We start from the raw sequence: 19560 nt of genomic DNA on the forward strand, positions 1-19560 counted from the left end.
GGGCTGAGTAGCAGTTGTCCATAAGAATGGATGGCTGGGAATGGAAAAAGAAATGATATTCCCAGCAGAGTAGTTGCGTGCAAAACCCCGGGGGGTTCAGGAAACTGCCAACAAAGTGCAGAGTTAGTGAAAAGGATGGAGGGATAATGCTGGAGAATTATTCCAGAGCAGATCTTGGAGCACCTTATATGAGCCTAAGGAATCTGGCATTTATCGCAAGGGCAATTGGAAGTCATTAAAAAGGTTTAACAGATTGGTTTATGGAAACTAATATTCTGGTTGCATATGGTTTCGAGGAATGAGGGAGAACAATCAGGAGGGGTTTTTTTTTAAATAATTAAGGCCAAAAATAAGTGTCTTAAAATAAGGCAGCCAGCAGTGAGAATGGAGAAAAGTTAGCATATTCAATAGCTATAAAGTGTAATCAATTAGATTGGAGGGTTCTTAGATGTAGCAGTGAGGGAAAGGAAGGAATTAATAATGATTCCTGGGCCGATACCACGGCCATTTTTTAAATAGAAGGGATCCAGGAGGAAGAGCTCAGGTCTGGTAAGTAGAGGTGAGAGGAAGAGGATAAAGAATGTCAGGCTGCACAATGAGAGACTATGGACTCTGAAAAACAATCTGAAAGGTTTTGAAGAGGTGGGGGGGTGGGAGGTTGGGGGAACCAGGTGGTGGGTATCAGAGAGGGCACGGATTGCATGGAGCACTGGGTGTGGTACAAAAACAATGAATACTGTTATGCTGAAAATAAATTTTAAAAAATGATTAAAAAAAATAAAGAATGTCAGGCTGCAGGTTCATAGACAATCTGATATTAGGTCACAGATCTCCAGACTGTTGGCTGACATTTCTTGCTCCACACCAGTGGTTCTCAAATTTTAGTCTGCTTCAGAAAGACATGGAGAGCACTTAAAAATATAGATAACCAGAACACATCTACGTAGATTCTGATTCAGTATGTGAGGAATGAAGCCTAAGCGCCCGTATTTCTAACAAGGTATTTTTCCAGTCATTCTAAAACACATCAAATACTGAAAACAATTGTATCTCACTATGCAGGAGCTGTCTATTTTGACTTGTTTGTCTTGAACCATTTCCTAGTTATGTACTTCATACAAAAATAAATCCAAATGTTCTCCACATATTACCAAAGGCTTCCCTCTTCATAGGGTGGTCTGTGCTTGGTTCAGGGAAGGGGGTTAATACAGGAAAGAAGCTATTGTAATTGAAAACGTATCTGAAATCCAGATTGGGAGTAATTTTAAATTAATCCTAAAGTAAATATATTAGCTTCTCAACTTTTCTAACTGTAAAGGGGAGAAAAGAACAGGGCAGAAAAATGAAAATTTTCAGACTCCAGTTATTAGAGAAGGAAATGAAAAGAAGGTGGAGAAAGAAATGCCAAAAATAAAACTGGGAACAAAGCAAAAATTGCCAGGAAAATATATGGAAAGCAGACTATCTTTTCATTCTGTGCTTTAACATAGTATAGTGTTATCTTTTTTCTATTGCTTTATTTTTAGTTATTCTAATGCTTTTTTGTTTGAATTTGATACAGGACATGCTAGGAGATTTGTTTACTCCCATAGAGACACCAGAAGCTCAAAACAGAGGCTTTCTCAAGGGACTGTTTGGTGGAAGTGGACAAACATTTGACAGAGAAGAACTCTGTGAGTAAACTCCTGATTATGAAACTGTACCACAGAAGACCTATTTCTGTGTGTGTGTGTGTGTGTGTGTGTGTGTGTGTAACTTAATGTAATAGGTGGTTTCAAATTCTAGACTAGGGGTTTTTTTTTGCTTCTATACCATGAAAATTATTTTTTTTCCAAACATAAATAAAATCAGTTGCTTCATATTAGGAAATAGTTTAACAAAAAACAGTACATGCAGTTCAAACAAATAATGAGTAAGCTAATAAATACATCATTTGCAAATAGATCATACCTGCAAGGCAAGGTGAAGGTAGTTGCTAAATTCTGGAAAAAATGTTTATGAATCCTCCTGCCTTTAACAACTGCTGGGAAGCAGATTCTCTATTCAGAACACAAAGTTTATCAATGCTACAGAATAAATTAAAATTCTTCCAGTAAACTCGATGAATAATCAAAAAAGAGTAGAAAGACACTAGAGAACAGTTTCAGAAAGAATCTATTTCCCAGAATATCTCAACCCTATTTGGTCCTGCAGATCAAAATTCCTTTTCCCTTGAACTTTTAACTACGCAAAGGATCTAGGTGCCTCCATATGATGGACTACTACTCAGCCATAAAAAGAAATGAAATTTGATACATGCTACAACAGGGATGAAACTTGAAGACATCATGCTAAATTAAAGAAGGAAACAAGGCCACATATTGTATGATTCCATTTATATGAAATGTCCAGAATAAGCAAATCCATAGAGACGGAAAGTAGATTAGTGGTTGCCAAGCACTGGGGCAAGTTGGGAGGGGGAGTGACTGCTAATGGGCACAGAGTTTTATTTTGGATTAATGAAAATGTTTTAAAATTAGATAGATAAAATTTGCACAGCTCTGTCAGCACACTAAAACCACCGAGTTATACACTTTGTGTATATAAAGTATGTGAATTATAGCTCAATTAGACTTTTTAAAAAAAAAACCTTTTGATATTATTTCTAATATTACATCCTTGAGAATGCTCACTAAATTTCTACCAAGATAGCTGTCTTTCAATAAAAACTTCCCAAAAAAATCATTGAAATTAAACTGAACTTTGTAAATGACAGGAAAATTTTTATTCTTTTATAAAGTAACAAAATTTCAACATATGTATACTAATGTCCATCATGCACTCCCTGTTCTCTAGTATTTACTCCCCCCCACACACACATATCTTAAAACAGGAACAACAACTGAGGCCTACAAAGAATGACAGCAAGATGAAGAGAGATGTTAAGAATGAAGACCTGGGCAGAAATTTAAACAAATGAACAGACCTAAGTTTGGAACAGACCCTGATATGGGTTAAATATGAGATCACATATATTGTGAGCATCCCAATTCAGCAATGTCAAGAAATGCAATGCCATAGAAGAAATGCAATGCCATATTGCATGGAATCCACATACATATACACAAAGACAGGCAGTAAATATACGGTTACTTCACAGTATCAGACTCCTTCACAGACATTTTCGTGGGTAAAAGCCAGCATCTCCAAACATACATCCATGATAGGACCAAATATGTCTCTCTCTCTCTCAGTGAGAATTATGACAGAATTTAAGGTAAGTGTTTTGGTGATAAACTTCATCCTAATTACTTTAATTACTGACAATATGTCTTAAATTGCTATGGCTTGAATCCCCAGTTGGGGAAGCTTCAGCGGGAAGAGCATCTCGCAGCCTTGCACAACACATTCCCGGACCAGGTGGTATAGAAGGCATGAAAGGTGCTGCTGGAGGGGTGATGGGAGAGCTGACACGCGCTCGGATCGCACTTGATGAGAGAGGACAGAGGCTAGGAGAGCTGGAGGAGAAGACTGCAGGCATGATGACCAGTGCAGAAGCATTTTCCAAACATGCACATGAGGTAAATGGCTTAATATAAGCATCTCCATACAATAATAACTTGAAACACTGGGCCTTGCACAAGAAAGCCCAGAGATACCACTGTAAATAATCCTGTGTGAGAGCCAGAGTAATCTGGATCTTGTTATAAGTATTATGATTCCCCCAGTATTTGGGAGAAAAATGTTTTAAAATACTATATTAATATTTCTTTACCTTAGGAGATAATCTAAAACAAAATTATTCATTGGTTCTGATACATTGGGTCTATATTATGCATCTGCTACTAAAAATGTGCTTAGGTATATTACATGATCCTCCCCGCTCAACCAAAAAAGGTGGGAGGGGTACTAGAAGCTGGAACCCACACACTCCTTTCTGCTTCAGTCATTAAAAATCAGCTGAGTCTTTACAGATTGATTATTTTTAAAAAATCTTTTCATATGTACTTTATTTCAAAAAATAAAGGAAATTTTATAAATTTTGAGATTTAGATCTGCATGATTGGTTCAATATGAGCTTGCTTTGATTAGTACTTTTAAAGATTTTTAAAAACATTTTATTGACTATTTTTTCTTGCAGTTAATGCTGAAATATAAGGATAAGAAATGGTACCAATTCTAAACTTCTAAAGAAGCTGTGACTGCTTTGAGAAACCATTATTCAGGGAAACAAAATTTATTCCCAGCATCACTATTCAACTTGCTAGAAGCCAGTTTCTTCTACAAAATGTTCCATTACAGTCTATCTGAAATTATCATAAGGGAAATTTATTAGAGACACTGTACAACCCAAAGGCTGGAACCCTGGTTAAAATCCCAAGACACAGCTGAATTTGCCTTTTCCTAACGTGGAATGGAGCTATCATTTTGGCATGTTGTTTGCTAAGGATTTAAATTTAGGAACTATGGGGAGTCCTTCTGATTTGAAAAAATCCTGTACAAACAAAAGCATTAATGCACTTAATGAAAAAAAAAATCTTTGCATGATAAATTAACATCTTAAGAGGAAAAGAAAAAAAAGCATGTGTGACAGAAGAAAAAAAGATTATGACAAACTATTTTTATAAATTGGGCCACACCTGACAATTTAAAAAATCTGTATTAGAAGATATCAGTGTATTTCAAGTACATTTGCCATACCCAACAGAAAAAGAAAACTCTAGTTTTCTTTTCATCTGTAACTTTCATTATACTAGCACATTATTGAATTCTTATGGGAAGTCTGATTGTTTGTCTCTCCATAATATTTTACATCATCACCATTATGAGTCATAATTGAGTATTGCCAGGATAGTAAGTCATTCCTAAGAGCTATTTCCATTTGTCACCTTCAGAACAAGTGGTTATTTTTTAGTCATAAACCATGCAGGGTTGGGTCACCTCAGCCTGGCTTGTGCTCTGCAGGGGAGTTGATGATTAAGTTTGGGGAAACTAGACTACAGAAACAGTGCAGTTATCTTTGAGAACTGATTTCACACACTGTGATTTCAGTTTCTAAAGGGATAGATTTTTAATGCTCCATTTGTATCTTTGTCTGCCAATCACACAGTATATTACTGTTCCAGCCCAGTAGTGTCTTCAATCCAAAGGTGCTCTTGCAGCCTGACACTCACAGACCAAACTGGTCATTCTCTTTAGTATGATTCAGTAAAACCTCAGTAAATGTTTTGGGAAAGGGATTCTGATTTATTACATTTCTGATTAACAAGGGCTTTCATTAGTAAATACTTTTTAGTTCAATACTTATTATTGAAAATCTTTGTAAAATGTGCTATTTTTGCTATCTTGGCCTTAGTCACCATTATGGGCAACAGAAATACAGAGTTTAATGATACAAAATGAATAATTTTGTCACTCATTAGGCTAAATGATATAAGCCACAAATTATGTCAATAGATACCAAACACCTATTCCTTGTTAAAAACACTTTTAAAAGTGAAGTAAGGGATACCCTTAATATGATAAAAGTTACCTGTCATAAAAGCGAACTCTAGAGACAAAAGTAAATAAATAAAGACACCTGCTATTATTATTTAACATGATTCTAGAAGCTAAAAGTCATAGAAAATGAATATATGCAGGTTCTAGGACCCATCCTGTAATATGTTGTTCCTTCAAAGAGAATTAAAAAAAAAAAATAATGTGTGTGACTTAATGAGTTTTGATTATTCCAGGTCTTATTAGATATATTTTTGTGTTTCCTAAGAATTCACCATTTTTTCTGAAGTCCAGGTTATTTTAGTATCCTAAAGTAGTATTTAGTTCTTTTTTTTTTTTATTTTTTTAATTGTTAGTGTATTTTTTTTTGAAGTGGCACTTCCTTTAAATGTTCTCAGTAATTTTGAGAAGAGCAAAGATGATAAAGTCAGAAAATATATATCAGGAAAGCATTTCTCAGAGTCCTTGAATTCTCCTAATTTCTCAAAAAAAGCTTCTCCATGAATCTCACCACTCCTGAGAATAGCTTTAGAGTAACCAAACCTGATTTGAAAATACAAACATCGCATATAAAATTATGCAGTAAAAATATTAAAGAAACCTGGGATCAAAATTTAGAACACAATGGTACCCAAATTATAGTACACTATTTATACCTCAGTTTTAAGAATGCAGTTTTCTGATTTTCTGTACAAATACTTTATCATTTCTGTAATTCAAAGAAAAGCTTAAAACATTTAGAGAAAAATATTTTTTTAAGAACAATTAAATTCAGTCCATAGTGGCATCAACTTCAATGACTATCTCTGAAGCCCTCCATAAGATTTGATTTAATTTGTTCTATATTTTGTTAATAGTTCACTATTAATAGAAAATTCTTTGTTATTGGCGACTGCCCTTTACACTGCAGAATGCTCAGCAACATCATTGGCCTCTATCTTCTAGATGCCAGCAGCAAGCCCAGAAGAAAACCAAAAATATCTCCAACCATTGCCAAAATTGCTCCCAGTTGAGAGCCACTCTTCTACATTATTTAAGGACAGATTAAATGTGAATATATATGTCCTGCATAAAATTAAATTATCACAAGTGCACAGTACCTTAAGAAGATAAATTATTATACCCAAAATTACACATGTGGTTCATATGCAATAAAATCCTATTTTGGAGAAAGCTTATGCAAATCAGTGGAAAATAACAATTACAGAATATTTTAAAGCATACAGAGAAAAACACCAAAAAGAACATAGCATTTCACAGAAGCATTTAAAACTCTGGCTCTAATGAATAGATCAAATGCTTAGAATTAGCATATCAAGTGGAAGTAAACAGGTGCTTCTGAAATGCTTGAAAAGAATAAATTCTTTTTAAGTAGTTTAAATATGTCTTTCAGTGTTGTTTTTAAAGACCCTTCTTAATGTAAGGTAACTTCATCTCCTGAACTCCTGATAGTGGAATACAAATTAATGAGGTTTTACTGTATCAGAATTATTTTTATAATTCAAAGAGATAGCAATAACAAGAATCTGATGTGGATGTGATTTTTCTCTTTAAACATGTCTATTCTGTTGCACTGACCTTAGCATGCTTGTGCATGCGCATACACCAACACAACCACCACCACCATCTTATCATCATCATCTTTGGAAAATGAGTACTGTTGAACCATGTAATTCTTTACATCTCTCTTCTCTATAAGTGTCTTGCCTCTATCTTGGAACAAAAGAAAAATACTCCTAGTAACTTGGATAATGATAGAGAAAATGAGCCTTTGTTATCAAAATTACATTATATCTACTATGGTGGCATCAGAAGATAAGGCTTGTAAACCACAGTCTCCAAGCTGACTATCTCCCTATGACTCCCTCAGGAGATAAGCCCTTCTTATATGTTCCAGGAGAAAATGGGTTTTTGCACTCTATTCACCAAAATGAAGCTAGAAGTATTTGTTTTCCTGATTCTAATAATGTGAGCAGTAATCCCTACCATGAAATCATCCATTAACCTTGGTGTTTGGAGGGAAGGATGATTATGATTTATTTTAATTCCCTACAAAAGTAGTACTACTGACTTTGCTTCCTATACTTGAGACTCAGACTTAGTGCCCCAATCACCATCAGGGTCATCATCTAACTTTGGAAGAACGGTGATAGAACTGAGAGAGATGTTGTCTGATAATTTCATCATAAAGACAATTTTTCAAATCTTTTATATAGCCTTGGAGTGATTCTCAAGTTAATAAATCAGAATCCAGATTTCTATTCCTCAAAGATCTTAAGGAATTATAAAAGGAAAAAGTTTGCTGTTGGAGTCCCTTTTTATGTGACCTCTGTGTCCAATTTTAAATATGCCATCTATCTGTTATCTGCATCAAGGGATCTCCAGGGCTTAGAGAAAGAAAAAGAGAGAGAGAGAGATTATGCCTAAGGTTGGCTGAAGAAGATGAAGATGAGCTCTTTTAAATACTTGGTTATAAAATGTTTGGCAGAGGGGAAAAATGAAAAAGGTTTAGAAAAGTAAGCTAAAATCCTCTCCTTGGTTTAGGATCATTGGGACAACCCAGGAGAATATCTGTGAATACAGTCTGGCTCTACAGAAAGACATTATAACTTGACTACTTTCTTTGAGAGGGCAATGCCGAAAGGACTCAGACATTTCTATCAGGCTTTGCTCTTTGCATCAGGAGAAAAGTAGTAGCCTTCACAGCTTCCTTACCTTTGTCTTCTGTAACACCAACCCCATTACTGACTACATACTATTTCAAATACACTCTGTTCCAGGTGCCAGAGATACTTGTCAACAAGTTATGTTTTCTGGATGGCACCATTTCAGGGAGTATGGTTGTTGTGTAGCAAGTTTAGTGTACATATTTGCCTATAACATAGCTCTAAAGGGATACAATGCAGAAGATAATGTCTGACTTTGGAAAGTAAGAGGAAGTGCCAATTTGGTGCAAGAGGATTGGGATGGGGAGGGACACGGGAACCAGAGTTAAGTGGAAGAGGTTTTGATGAGAAACAAGAGGCACAGATGGCTGCTTTGATTTATATATTTATGTAGGGAACTGATTCTCAACCTTGGCTGTACATGCGAATCTCCTTAGGTGAGATTCTAAGGATTGAGATTAGTGAGATTCTTAAGGAGCTTTTAAAATCCCAATTATATCAAAATCTCTTGGAGTGGGAACCAAACATTGTTATTTTTGAAAGCCCCCAACATGGTTCTAGTGTCAACCAACACTGATAAACACAGCTTTATGGCTGATTAAGGAAGACACATTTGTCTCCCTTGGCTGGTATCCAAGCCCCACTTCTGAGGAGTTGTGGAAGGCAAGATGCAAGAGATACAGTGTTGTCTGGATTGAGAACTATTGTATTGTAACCCAAAATAAATCTTCTGTGCAAATTTCTGACCAGGCAGTGCCCCACTGACTTATAATAATTCTGTCTCTGTGGTTTTCTCCCATGTGACTTCACCATCATTCCAATTCAAACATCTAGGTTTTTGATTGTCTTATACATGTGACATCACAAGACACCAGAAGAAATATAAGAAACTCAACAGCATGTAAAGCTAAATGGAAAACTAATCCTTAATAGTTGGATAGTGGAAATTAAAATAATCATTTATTAAATCAGGCCCAAATTTATTATTCATTCTTCATTTGGAGGAAACATGGGTACTAGGTACCTGTTCTGCCATACCATATTTTATTGGACTTGATCTTAGCAAGAAGGAAGAACAGCAGTTCCTTTTTGATTGTTGTCTTAGCTCCCAGGGCCACTTGGATTTTTTTTCTTAGTTATTGGATATGTGTTTAAAGGAGGAAGAGTGTCTGTAACTCATTATCTGGCCTCCAGCACCCTGAGAGACTGTTTTCACCTTCAAAAAGGGAGAGTCTGCCTATCCAAGGCAATAATCCTCAATGAGAAAATGTGAGAGTTTTCTCTTCTCTTACTGCTCCCCTCTGGTATTGGCCTGTGCTTCTCAACTGCAAAGCCAGAAAATAAACTTAAGTGGTGGTCATGGACAAGTATACACAGAATCAAAATCTCTAATAATCTGTAATTTTTAGTACTTAATTATGTGATGTTTTATTCTAGGAAATAAGAAACAGATGACATCATTGATGTATCTTTCTTTCATCTTCAGAATTTTTGCATCTTTTCAGAAAATGACAAATTACTATTTTTCTGTTGCACTCAGCAATTGTGACTATACTTAAAATTCTTGTAGTCTGTAGAGATATCAATAAAATTGTATATGTTTGTACATAGATGCTCTTATGTTATGATGTCATGCACCACTAAACATTTTACCAAGATTAAATATGGGCAGAGGGAAGATTTTCATCTGCAACACTATGAACCATGGTTTTGAAAGTATACTTGTTTTTAAAAGGCAGAGAGGTGGGTGGGGGAATGATGTACAACACATTTGTCTGAACTAAAAAAAAAACAGAAAGAAAAGACTAAACACAAGTTCTCTAGAATCACAGATTTTGCTAAAGTATATTCTCCAGATTTCAAACTGGGGAGTTGTGTAACTTTTTTATGGATGTTTTTACAGACAATTTTTGAGCATGTTGATTGATTAGACCTTTGGTGAATTAGACCTTTGGTGAATTACAAGTAAAACTAAGTTTGGTGAGGGTACAGAGTAAAAATCTGAGACTGAGTAAGATATACTTACAAACCCAATACTCATACCTTACTTCTTGACTCCTTTAAAGCTCAGGCTTTAATCTCATCCAGGCAAAAAACATAAACCATTATGAGCTTATATCACTTCCTAGTGGTTATAATGAACACTTGTTAACCCCACAACCTCCAAAAGTCCCCCAGAAAGACATTGCTCACCTGGCTTTCATCTGCACAGTTAATTCCTCTTCAGACACTTTCTTTGTATTTACCTATACTGCGGTCTTAGCCAGTTAAGCTTATTCTACCATAATTAGCATTTGGTAGTTTGCTAATTATCTCAAGAAGATTTTCCCATCACCACAACTTTCCTCCTAGTTTTGGTTCCATATAAAATAAACAAACAAAAAAACAACCAACCAATCTGAAGCTAAGAAATGTTTCTCAATCAAAAGTGCAAATGTAAAAACAGACCCTTTAAAAGCCAAATGTTCAGTCTTCTCTTCAGAATTTTCTCAAAAGTATCCTCACTTTCTTCGAACAACAATCACTCAGGCTTCACATACCGAATTCAGTATTTAAAATACTGATATGACTTCCTTCCTTCCTTCTCCTCACCCCTTCTTTCCTCCTTTCCTGTTTTTCCATTCATTCAGCCCAAAAGTCAATCAACCTAAGCAAGTTGTGGGTGGCAGCCCCGTACAAGGAGTGCATAGTAGCAGGGTGAGTGTGACTGCCCAGAGGACAGAGCTGGAGTGAGGCGGCTGACCTGCAGTCAGTGTTCAGGCAGTCAATGATGATGGCCTGTGAGAAAGAGGCACCGGAGCAGTGCAGAAGGTAACCCAGCAGGTTGGCAGATTAGGACTGAACAATTAAGTGACTATCTTGAGGATACAGGATCCAGGTTTCTCACTGATGGAGAAGACAAATAAAAAGGAATGTGAGAATAAATCCTCTATTATTGGATTAGAATTGGAACTATCAGTGTAAGTTTTATGTGAATACATAGATACACATATATCCATGACGTGCGTGTTGTTCACAAAGACATATTCTATTTCTGAATGCTAAGAGGACCGGGAACACAACCCCAAAACCAAAAAATGCTTGGATTTTGATTGTCAAGAAATAGCTGGTTTCAAGGCTAGACTATATATTTTTATTCCAGAAAATAAAATATTCAAAGAATGGTGGGAATGTGTCCAAAGGACACAGAAACTAGCTTGAAAGGGCCCACACAGGTCAAATCAAGGATAATTTGATTATCAAAAGTAATAATAGTAATTGAATAAAATAGCTAACCATGGGGAGCCTGGGTGGTTCAGTTGGTTGAGTAACTGCCTTCAGCTCAGGTCATGATCCCAGAGTCTCAGGATCAAGTCCCGCATTGGGCTCCCAGCTCCAAGGGGAGTCTCCTTCTCCCTCTGACCTTCTCCCCTCTTATGCTCTCTCTCACTATCTCTCAAATAAATAAATAAATAAGCCTTTAAAAAAAAAGAAAGCTAACCATGAGTCTACACTGATGTTAATTAATTAATTAGGAAGGGAAAGCTCATCCTTACAATAGAATGTCCACCAATCAAGTGGATAGAATTTTTAAATTACTCTGTCAGTCACTGTAGAAATTAGGGGCAATAAACTAATGAATGCTAAAACTCCTGGGTTAAAATGGAATGAAAGAACAAGATACTTACATAGTCCCAAAGTATCTTCACAAAAACTACTTGTTAATCAAAAAAAAAAAAATTTAAACTACAGAAACCTGGTAGACACATTTTTTTTAAAGATTTTATTTATTGATTTGACAGAGAGAGACCACAAGTAGGCAAAGAAGCAGTCAGAGAGAGAGGGGGAAGAAGGGTCCCCACCAAACAGAGAGCCCGATACAGGGCTCAATCCCAGGACCTTGAGATCATGAACTGAGCTGAAGGCAGAGGATTAACCCACTGAGCCATCCAGGCACCCTGGTAGACACTATTTTAAACAAGTGATCTAAGTTACCATCACCAGTAAGGGAACAAATCAACATTATGTGTCATCTGACAGCATGCAATAAGAAGACATCACCTCTGTAATAATTCTGCCGAAAATACACAACCCAGGTCTAACCATGAGGAAATATTGGACAATATCCAATTGACAGGCATTCTATAAAATGACTGCCTTGTATTTAAAATTATCAAAGTCATGAAAGTCAAGGAAAGATGGATTTAAGATTTAAGGAGACCAGAGAGTCATGACAACTGCGTATAACATGTGATCTTGGATTGGACCTTTTTGCTCTAAAAGCATAATTGCAGCAATTCACAAAACTCACTTGTGGGATTCTTGGTACTATTCTTGAAACTTTTACTTACATTTGAAATTACTTCAAAATAAAATTATAAAAATAAAATGCTTTCAATTTTGTCGAATTACTTGCGTTTCAATGACATTGTCTTCTACCTTTCATAGTAAATGGACAACTGATTTGGGGGTTTAGAGTAGTTTTTCAAGACAGTTTGGGAAGCCAACCATTTTCAAAAATTTTTCTTTTAAAAATGTGCTTTAATTACTCAAATAATACATGAATATATACATTTATAATCACACCAAATAATAAAGACAAAATAAAGTGAAAGTTTCCCTCAGTTACCTCCTACCCTTTTCTATTCAGTTACTAGTTTTTTTTTTCCTTCCAAATATTCTTCTGTGCTGCAACTTGCTTACTCATGTACCTGTTATGTCTTAGATAACTTTCTACCATCAATATTTATAAATATCACTTAGCCTTTTTAACTTATATTATTCCATGGTGTCCATAAAGCATAATTTCTTACCATTCCTCTACTAGTAAACATTTAGATATTTTCCAGTCCCTGGATATTACAAATAAGACTGCAATAAACATTTTTGCACATGCATTTTGCATATCTGCAAGCAGTTCTCTAGGGAATATATTGTGGAATTAAGTCAAAGTTCATGCTCAATCAAACCTCGCAAATAGATGTTGCTAATTCTTCACCAGTATACAAAAATTACTGTTTCCCTACATCTTCACCTAATCGCAATATTAATTTTTTCATAATCTAAAAGGTTGTTTCACAATCTAAAATGGGATCTTATTGGTTTTTTTAAATTTCCCTGATTAGTGAAATTGAATACCTTTTAATGTTTAATCAAACACACTTATTCTGTTTTCTATGACCTGTTTATAATTTCTAACTACACCTTTGAATAGTTATGTTGTGGCCATCCTACAGAAGACTAGATATCCCACCCAACATTTGGTTGGGATGTTGAAACTGATCCACCACACACACCCTAAGAGTGTATGAAAAATCAAGTTTTCTGGGGAGATCCATAGCTCCCAAACTGGCCAAAAATAGCTTCAGAGAATAAGGAAAAAAGACAGGCTGGCAAATTTTGTGTGCAGGATTTACAGGAAGGAGTTTGCACAATAAAGAAGGGAGCATCCAGTCCTGCTTCTCAGCTTACCCAGATATGGGGCAGAGGGGAAGAGACGGTGAGACCTAAAACGTGTCAGCAAACGGTAAAAAACAGAGTCAGACTCTTTATTATAGGTCACTTTTCTATTATTTGTTTTTATTCCAGCCCTGGAAATTAATGTAGCCTATTTGTTTTCTATAACTGATTTTTCCTTGAGTCTTCCTAAAGGCCATTCAGATAATTTCTCCCTTTCCTTTTAGCAAGACAGGCTTCCTGGTCTAGAGGAAGGCTCATTGTGACCTCATGGCAAGGGAAGGGGTGGTGGTTCTTGTGCTTCCCTGTGAGTCCTCCATCATTCATGCTATAATAGTGGCTGGTCTGGTCTACACACTTGAGCACCTTTCACTGATTTGTACTGAAGTACAATTAGTGAATGTGTGGCTTCTCTCCTGTTTGGAGGAGGGCCCTATGGTCTTCACTTGTTAATTCAGCCTCATCGAAGCTATGGATACCTTTTGGGTTCTCATGCCCTGGCCCTGGATTAGACTGCTCTGTCTTAGATGTCTGCCATTCTTTTTTCATACTGCAGATTTTCTTTTAACGTAATCAAATTTTATATTCTTTTAGTTTTATGCCTTTTAACTTTGTTTAGAGGTCTTTAGGTCTGTAAAATAATAACTCATAACCTCTTAGTTTTATTAATTTCATAGTTTTATTTTTATAATTAGGCTTTTTAATCCATCTGGAGTTTTAAAATAGAGATCTAAGTTGATATTTTAAGAAATGGATAACATATCAGTATACCCCTTTTTTTGAATGATATCCTTTTACCACTAATTTCAAATGACATCTTAATTTTCCATATACATAAATGTCTGTTTTCTAAATTCTTTAGTCTGCCCTAGTAATTATTTGTCTATTATTGTGTCCATATCAAACTATTAAATTACCTTATCTTTATAATCTGTCTTAATATCTGATAGATATATTTGATCCTTTCCAAGTTTGATAGATATTGATTTTATTTCTCAAAGTTTTAGAATATCACCTATTTTTTAAGAAGTCCTCTTGAGGGGCGCCTGGGTGGCTCAGTGGGTTAAAGCCTCTGCCTTTGGCTCAGGTCATGATCCCAGAGTCCTGTGATTGGAGCCCCACATCGGGCTCTCTGCTCAGCAGGAAGCCTGCTTCCTCCTCTCTCTCTGCCTGCCTCTCTGCCTACTTGTGATCTCTGTCTGTCAAATAAATAAATAAAAATCTTAAAATAAAATAAAATAAAATAAAAAATCCTCTTGAGACTTTCAATGAAATTATAGTAAATTTATAGGTTAACAAATAATGATGTTTTTTGCTACTATCACTTCCTCTAGGACATCTTCATCCCTTTTGTCACTAAATTTTTTACATTAAACATCCAGAGTATCTTGGGTACCATCAATATCAATATTCCTAGTGAGCTATTTCTTCTATAACTCTGTTTGATTTGAATTTTACTTCTAGTATTGTCATTTTTCATTTCTCTTACATCTTGATTAGACAATTTCAATTTCCTCTTTTGATTACCCATTTTTGTAAAACATCACATGAATTTAATACTGAGAAACCAAGAGTCAGCGCTGCTACATGTTTTACTGTTTGTGCCTAAAATCAATGACAGATGTGTAGCGACAAATCATGGACAGACTTTGAAAGAAGTGATGTATCTTGTAACTCATCATGCATGTGTTAGAGTCCTACTAGTGCTACAACAAATTACTACAAACTTACCAGCTTAAAGCAACACAAATTGAAGAATGGCATCACTAAGTTGGTGACATGATCATTCCCAGCTTCATATGCCCTCACAAGAACAACTAACAACCATACACAGATAAGACACCAATGGGAAAATCCTAGAACACAAGGTTAGACTGAAACATCCCCCTGGACCAAGGAGACTGCGATAGACCACATTAGAAGGGTAAAAGGAGTGGCTACACTGACTACACCACCTCTCTCCCATATCAGCATAGCATGACACTAAGAAATCTCCCCAAGCTTATGGTTTCTCCAATGGGATCAGAATCCAGGGTGAACATCCTGTTCCCCTAACATGATGAATCCCTTCTTGGGAGTCTCACTCCAGTCTTGCCCCAAGGGGATCTTGGGGGAATCTGTAGGGCTTGACTGCTGGAAATCAGACTGACAGAGAAGGAGGGAGAGACTTGCAATAACCAGTACTTGGATCTTGGCAGACCAAGGTCTCACTTAGAGAACCCAAGGAGAAGTCACAAACAATATCTATGTTTATCTGCAGAGCCGAGACAGTGGTATAGTCTCACCAGGGAACTTGGCAGGTGCAGGTTTGCTTGATTTGGACCTCAAACAAAGAGTCTTTCCAACCCTGGATCCTGTCTGCCCCCATCTCCCACATGGCCCCTTCTGCTGGACAGGGATGCTAAGTCATAGCCCTACCCACTGTTCAATGTAGCTCTTAGCTCTGCCTATCCAGAAAGCCTGACCAGAAGATCTGAAAGTTACATAGCCCAGCAATGCTCTAGTGTAGAAACCAGCAGGCAGATCTGCTCATCCATACAGCAAAGCCAGTGGTCATAGTGTGACAGAAATTTGGGGCACAGGTCAGCAACAAAGAGGCTTGTCAGCCTTGGAGCCAATTACCCCACTCTACCCCGTAAGGGGAGCTGATTCATAATCCCACTCACTGATGAATGTGATTCCCAGCCCTGTACTACCAGAAAGCCTGACAAGAACACCTGAGAGGCTAGTTGGAGGCAGCTCTGATGCTCTATTCAGGTAGAGAAACTAATTCATAGCCTCATTCACTGTTGAGTATAACTCCTAGCCTCTCCTGACCATAAAGTTGGAACAGATCATCTGGGATGCTGCTTGGAGCTGGCTGGCTCTCCAGCCCTGCCTGGGAAGGGGAACTAAATATAGCCTCACCCACTGATGAGCATAGCTCCCTGCTCTTCCAGACTAGGAAGCTTGGCCGTATCAGCTGGTAATCTCTGGAACCCAACCCATGGCTCTGATTACAATTACACTTAAGTGAAGAAACTGACCAGCAGCTTTCCATGCTCAGAACCAAGATAGTGTCCCCATCTGTCCAGGGAGCTTAGCATGTAGGTCTGTCTAATATGATTCCCAAACAAGATAATTAACAGTCTTGGGGCATGTATGAGGTCCTGTCTGGACAGGGAAATTAATTCCTATCCTAGCTACTGCTGTTACACTCTTCACCATCACCCCACCACTCCCTACTAGAGGACCTAACAAAGTACAGGGAAAGCTAAAGAGACCATCCTACAGCCTTACTTAACGTGGCACTTGAAAAGAAACCATAGATTGTGGTTTTCTCCATCTGCATAGCAAAACCTTTCTGGCCAGGAAATTCAGTGTGCAGCCAGCCTGATTTTGGTCCCCAAATTGAGCAGTGTAAGCCTTGGGGCCCATTCTGGTGCCCTGAGAGGACAGTGAAGCTAATTCATAACCACAAGTGCTGCTAAATGCAATTATCTACTCCCAATCATCTAGAAAGTCTGATCAGAGAACCTGGTCAACCACAGAATCTATTCTATAATCTCTTTACAGCAGGAAACCAAACCATCAGTCCTATCCAACTGTTCTTGGTGAGCAGGATCTCTTTGCCCTTTGACCTCAAAGGATGGACAATGGCCTTGACCAAATACAGACTATGATAATAAGCCCTACTAGCCCAAGGACATTACCAGCTGAAAACATCCAGAACACCAAATCAAGTGAACTGGTGAAGAACTATCTCTACCAAAGTGAACCCATAAAGTTTAAAAAATAAAACAGCTTACTCATATGCACAGAAACCAGCAAATAGAATCAAGGATCATAAAAATCAGGCAAATATGACACCACCAAAGGAAACTAGGGAAGCTCTAATAATCATAAAGAAATGGAGATCAAAGAATTCAGAATGGGTGCACATGGGTGGTTCAGTCAGTTAAGTGTCCAATTCTTGATCTCATCTCAGGTCTTAATCTCAGGGTCCTGAGTTCAAGCCCTGCATTGGGCTCCACACTTAGTATGGAGCCTATTTTAAAAAAATAAATAAATAAAAGAATTCAGAATAATCCTCTTATAGAAGTTTAATGAACTACCAGAAAACATAGACAACTGAACAAGACTAAGAAAACAATGTATGAACAAAACAAGGAAATTCAAAAAAGAAATATAAACTATCAAAAAAAAAAAAAAAACCCAGAAATTCTAGAGCGGAAAAATACAATGATTGGAATGAATAATTCAATAGAGAGCTTCAGCAGCATGCTCAACCACACAACAGAGAGAAACTTGACCTGAAGGACAGGATATTTAAGTTGCCACTCAGAGAAGAAACAAGAAAAAAAGAGTGAAGAAAGCCTATGAGAATTATAGAATATAATTATAGAATCGACATGTCCACATTATAAGAAAACTAGAAGAAAAGAAAGGGAGAGAAAATATGTTTAAATATATTTAAAGCAATAATGGCTGAAAACTTCCCAAATCTTGGAAGAGAAGTAGATATTCAGATCCATGAGACCCAATCAACCCCAAATAACCTGAGCCTCAATAGCGCTCCAGTGAGATACATTATTATTAAATGGTCAAAAATCCAAGACAAAAATTTTGAAAGCACCAAGAGAAGAAACAAATTATATACAAGGAAACCCCCCATAAGGCTATGGGTGGCTTTCTCAACAGAAACCTTCTAAACCAGAAGAGAATGGGATGATCTATCCAAAATATTGAAATAAAAAACTGTCAAACAGAAATTCTATACCCAGCAAATTTGTCCTTTAAAAAATGAAGAGGGACACCTGGGTGACTGGATCAGTTAAGTGTCTAACTTCAGCTCAGGTCATGATTTCAGGATCCTGGGATCAAGCTGTCCATTGGGCTCCCCACTCAATGGGGAGCCTGCTTGTCCCTCTGTCCCTCAGCCCACTCATGCAGCTCTCTAATAAATACATAAATAAAATCTTTTTAAACAACAAAGAAGAGATAAAGATTCTCCTGAACTGACAAAACTGAGGAAATTCATAGCCAACAGACCTACCTTATAAGAAATGCTAAAAAAAAAAAAAGGTCTTTGAGCAGAATTAAAAGATATTAACATCATAAAAAGAAAAGAAAGTAGAAAACTCAATAATAATGGTAAATACGTAGTCAAAGTTAGGTTCCATAATATGGTAATAGAGGAGCATAATTAACTTAACTCTAGTTTAAAAGTTAAAAAAATAAATATAGTAAAAATAACCAAAAGTACAGTAATCTATTATTGGGTGCACAGTATAAAAATATGTAAAGTATAACATCAATAACCTAAAATGTGAGGAAAAGGAGAAGTAGAAGTATGAAGTTTAGGAATGCTATAGCAGTTAAGTTGTTATCAGTTTAAAATAGGATGTTAAAGTTTTGAGATATTTTATGTAAGCCTCATGGTAACCATAAGAGGGAAACCTACAGTAATTACACAAAAGAACATGATAAAGAAATCAAAGCATACTGATACTGAGAGATATCAAAATTTTTTAAAAGTAGCAGGATAGGGCGCCTGGGTGGCTCAGAGGGTTAAGCCATTGCCTTCAGCTCAGGTCATGATCTCAGGGTCCTGGGATCAAGCCCCACATTGGCTTGATCAGTGGCGAGCCTGCTTCCCCCCTCTCACTCTGCCTGCCTCTCTGCCTACTTGTGATCTCTCTCTGTCAAATAAATAAATAAAATCTTTGAAAAAAAAAAAGTAGCAGGATAAGAAAGAACAATGGATCTATAAAACAAAAAGCAATTACGAAAATGGCAATACTAAGTCCTTACTAATATTAATTACCGAATAATAGTAAGTTCTTTCCTAATAATAATTACTTACCTAATCAATGTAAATTGATTAAATCTTCAAATGAAAAGTCATAGAACGCTGAAAAGATAAAAACAAGTTCTAATGATATACTGCCTATAAGACACTTACTTTAACCTCAAAGACACATATAGACTAAACGATAAA

At 36.6% G+C, this 19560-nt stretch overlaps 1 protein-coding gene and 1 long non-coding RNA gene across 9 annotated transcripts in view; both read left to right on the plus strand.

Moving 5' to 3' along the window:
• Positions 1-4691, plus strand: part of STXBP5L (syntaxin binding protein 5 like) — a 411609-nt gene extending 406918 nt beyond the window's left edge. For all 8 annotated transcript variants that reach the window (XM_032852349.1, XM_032852345.1, XM_032852351.1 and 5 more), the window contains 3 exons: positions 1562-1673; positions 3340-3560; positions 4121-4691. In XM_032852349.1, coding sequence (XP_032708240.1) covers positions 1562-1673; positions 3340-3560; positions 4121-4162 — 375 coding nt within the window. In that variant the 3' untranslated portion in view covers positions 4163-4691. The remainder of the gene's footprint in view (positions 1-1561; positions 1674-3339; positions 3561-4120) is intronic.
• Positions 4692-4694: 3 nt separating this feature from the next.
• On the plus strand, positions 4695-9754 carry LOC116864613. Its single transcript, XR_004382052.1, has 2 exons — positions 4695-8581; positions 8620-9754. It is a non-coding gene; the product is annotated as an uncharacterized LOC116864613 (long non-coding RNA).
• The last annotated feature ends 9806 nt before the right edge of the window (positions 9755-19560 follow it).

Source organism: Lontra canadensis, unplaced genomic scaffold, assembly GCF_010015895.1.
Source record: "Lontra canadensis isolate GAN:19392208 unplaced genomic scaffold, GSC_riverotter_1.0 scaffold6, whole genome shotgun sequence".
In the NCBI taxonomy this organism is placed as follows: Eukaryota; Metazoa; Chordata; class Mammalia; order Carnivora; family Mustelidae; genus Lontra; species Lontra canadensis.